General features: G+C 33.9%; 1 protein-coding gene across 1 annotated transcript; it reads right to left on the bottom strand.

The window, feature by feature from the left end:
* LOC104725000 (cannabidiolic acid synthase-like 1) lies at positions 2,110 to 3,807 on the bottom strand. The gene has a single exon (XM_010443589.1). The coding sequence runs from the start codon at positions 3,730 to 3,732 to the stop codon at positions 2,125 to 2,127; it is 1,608 nt and encodes a 535-aa protein (XP_010441891.1). The 5' UTR covers positions 3,733 to 3,807; the 3' UTR covers positions 2,110 to 2,124.

Genomic DNA, 4,079 nt, shown 5'->3' with positions numbered 1-4,079 from the left:
ACTTTAATATTTTCTATTGTCATTTGTCAAATTTACTATTTGTCATTTACCTAACTAAATTTTGTTTTTGTCATTTAACCAACTCACTATTATATTCATGTGTTTTGAGTCAAATTCATGTGTAAATATGAAAAATAGGCCATAGATTTCCCCATTTCTTTCAGGTCAATGAAGACGAGTGAGATTAGCCAACTTATTCAATGTGACGAGAGCCATTGTCTCAAGTGACGCAACGTGACGGACATTTTCTCCTCTCATGGGCCTCAAAAAACGTTGCACTTGTGTTTGTAGAAAACTGAAAGTATACGTTTACTAGTAGGGGTAGCAAAATATTCATGTTATCCGTGTTTTGAGCTGTTTTTTAGTTTACATATAATTCAATAATTTCCCGAAAATCTAAAAACTTCAACGTTTGTATTAAAATTCAACTATTATATTATAAAAATCAAAATTTTAATATCTGATTTGCTCTAGATTTATAAATATGTATATTAATATTTATATAAATATGCATAAAACATGTATGAATTAATAGTGTTTACAATTGTGTTAACATTGTTGAAAACCGTAACCACGATAGATGATAAATTGGAAAATAGTAAATTTTTTATCAACTATAAAATAGTATGAGTACTTTTAGTAATGAAAAAATTGTATTTTTTAGTAAATATTAAATAAATCACGTTTTTTAGGATTTTTTTTTCTTTTTTTAAACTTAATTTAAAGACTTTTAAAATTATACAAGTTGGAAAAAATTAAGCAAATTTTTTTTGAGAAGGTTTGACAATTTTCAGTTTAATTGATTCTCTAAAATATACAGCTTATTATTATTATAATAAAGTAGATCGAATATCCCGATAGTGATAAAGATGCTAGTTGTACTTAAAGCCGAGAACTCTACAGTTTAGTTAGCAACCCCAATTACTTACTACAGAAGTATGGATATCTAAGCACACTAGAAAATATACCGGTTAAGACATTTGATATCATAAGAAAAAAGGACTGAATAAAACATCAAGATGTTCATTCTGCTCTCATCCTCTAAGTTTAAGAAGGTTTTTTTTTTTTTCATTCTTCTGTTTGTGTTGCATGGTTGGTAAAAATCCCATATACCGACACGATCTTGTACTCCTAGATTGACTTTTGGGGTTAGGTCGACGTTTATGGTCCTACCTAGGTACAAACTCCAAACCCACCAAGGCACCAAATTTGTCAATTTGTTTTTATTTTGGTGGAAAATGTGTGGACTGGTGGTCCACATAACCAGACATGATATAAAAAAACAAATCCGTTACACAGGTGCCGATATTTATATCGATCAGTCCATTGCAAACGTTTTCAACTAATTTTGTGTAGATTATAAATCATGCTCAAAGATCAGATAAAGACATTATTTGAAGAGAGGAAATAATATTAGAATTGGTGATTGACACAATTATAAATACTTTTGAAATATCAGGTGGGGCATTTTACTTTTTTTTTTGGTTAGCACTCAGCACATTTTATTGATAGGAATGTGTGTCTGTGTGGGACATGTCAATTATTTCCATTGATGTCACTCTATGGTTTTTATAAGTATTCAAATTATTAGGTGGTAATCGGATTTTTGGATGTTGCTTATCGTCTAGAACGTTTAAAGACTTTAGACGTTAATCATACACAATTGCTACAAGTATTATTATTCGTCGTGTTCGAATTTTGATGTTTTGAAACCTGTCATTTTGAGCCATCAGGTGAGACACAGACACACCGATTGAGCATTCATATTTTATAGAAATGTATAGCAAGTTCTCTTGTTTTTCCCTCTCTGCCATAGTGTCATGACTTGAACCCATAAGATAGAGCTAATCAGCTAAGCCCTTAAGCCAAATGTGCTACAAGTCACAAGATCAGCTTAGAGCAAATTAATCAATTGAAAATATCTATTTTTATTTTAATGGTGGAGTATGGGACAATACATGTCACTCATTTCCAATTATTTCACTTTTTGTACTTTATGTATATACCCACTCAAAATTTGACATCCCAGTTTGAATATTTAGACCAAACCGGTTTACAAAACGTCGGTTTAATTTTGGTTCAGTTGGTTTAATTCAATTATTAAAGGAAACAAGTTTGAAAATTTTAAGTAAAAGATTTCATAATTGGAATGCTTTGTTCATCACAGAAGAAATCCATTGGATCAACGTTAGTTTTAACTCTCACCAATCTATCGAAATTGTTTTTAAAATACTTAACACCCCAAATCTTTGCTTCCTCGTACTTTGTCTTCATACTCATCTCAAGATACGTTCCCAAATCAATGTCTCTAAAATTAACATAAGCTCTTCTTGGAGATTTTGAAACATAAGGAGTCATAAATTTGTGTACGTTCTCTACCCACCTGAAGTATTTTTTTGTATCAGTCTTGTTCTTATCTTCTCCTTCACTCCAATAAGCCAAATATTGAATCTCATAAATATTCCCTTTTCGATGTGGGAATGGTATTTTAGATTCCGCAATTTCACTCATTTTCCCACCAAATGGAGTGAGTATAATCTTAGCACGCTGAGCCTCTCGTGCGCAGAACCGTCTCCAGAGATACTGAATTGCGGATTTAGGTATCGGTTTTTGAATAAAATCGTCTTTCCCTTTGAAAGATCTCGAGGTTCGTTTTCGTTTCGCAAGACTATCCATCGATTCTTCTTTGATAAAATAGAGAACAGACTCAATCCAACTCATTTCTCTACAATGTTCACCCTCAAGACCTAATTCCGGAAACTTCTTCTTCATTAACACTAACAGATCGCTTACCGGACCGAGATAAAGTCCCGGGAACGAAGCGTAGACCTTAGTTTCCTTCTGTAACATAGCTCTTATGAACAGATCATTAGGAACCTTATCCGCGATATACTGCCACCTGTTAAAGACCGAGACAGCCTCTTCTTCTGATGTTTTATTGACAAGAAAGACAGTTACTACCGTTGGAACATCTACCAATATAATCTTCCATGATATGATAATGCAAAAGCTCGACCCCCCGCCTCCACGGATAGCCCAAAAAAGATCCTCACCCATGCCTTGTCGGTCAAGAAAGCTTCCGTTGGCGTCGACAATATGTGCGTCGATTATATTATCCGCAGACAAACCATATTTTCTCATCAACGTTCCATACCCTCCACCTCCGAATTGCCCTCCAACGCCAACTGTTGGGTAAAGACCGGCCGGAAAGGCTAAAGATTTGCTCAACTTCCCAATCTCGTAGTACAATTCCCCTACTGTTGCTCCGGATTGGACCCAACCGGTCCGGTTATCAATATTTAATGTTATAGACCGGAGATATCTCAAATCAATGACAACGAACGGTCTGCTTTTGGCGATGTAAGAGAAGCCTTCGTAGTCATGACCACCGCTCCTAGTCCTGACGTGGATACCGTGAGACCGTGCGCATCTAACCGTGGATTGCACATGGGTGACTTGAACCGGAGTAATGATTGAGACCGGTTTAGGTGTTTCAAGAACAGAGAATCTTGGATTTTGTATGGAAGAATTCAAGATTGAGTAAAAAGAAGGGTCTTTGGTTGTGTGTATGATTCTTGAATCAACGGTGTAGTTGTTTATATTGTAAGAGAGACACTTGAGAAAGTCTTCGTGGTTAGTCCACTGGGCTGAAATCGAAGGAACATGAGAAAGAAAAAGATTTAACAGGAGAAAATTTGCAATGAGAGAATGAAAAGTTCTCAAAAACTCCATTTTTGATGCATAGATAGAAATCGAATCATAGAAACGGTGACGAGAAAAGCATAATGTTCCTTTTGAAGAACTTTATTTTGTATTTATATATCAAGTGGCTATGAGTTAAGATTATTTTTTATAATATCAAAATAAGCTAAACAAGTGGTAATGTAAACTATTGTTGAAGAAAACGATTGATTGGGTGTGATTTCTGAAGAAAATAAAATTACTTCAAAACTTTTAAAAAACATTGTGGAAAATGTGGTTTGAGGCCAATTCTAAATTTCTAATTTTATTCTTTAAAAGGGAAATAAGAATCTAATATATTTAATTGGTAATAATGAGACAAAAAAGTTTATAAATGA

Source organism: Camelina sativa, chromosome 11 (genome assembly GCF_000633955.1).
Source record: "Camelina sativa cultivar DH55 chromosome 11, Cs, whole genome shotgun sequence".
Classification (NCBI taxonomy): Eukaryota; Viridiplantae; Streptophyta; class Magnoliopsida; order Brassicales; family Brassicaceae; genus Camelina; species Camelina sativa.
The sequence above is the reverse complement of the archived record's forward strand: the minus strand, read 5'-3'. Positions and strand labels throughout refer to the sequence as shown.

What these genes read in the sequence shown, in the direction of transcription:
- LOC104725000 (XM_010443589.1), bottom strand. Translation starts at nt 3,732, where the DNA reads ATGGAGTTTTTGAGAACTTTTCATTCTCTCATTGCAAATTTTCTCCTG.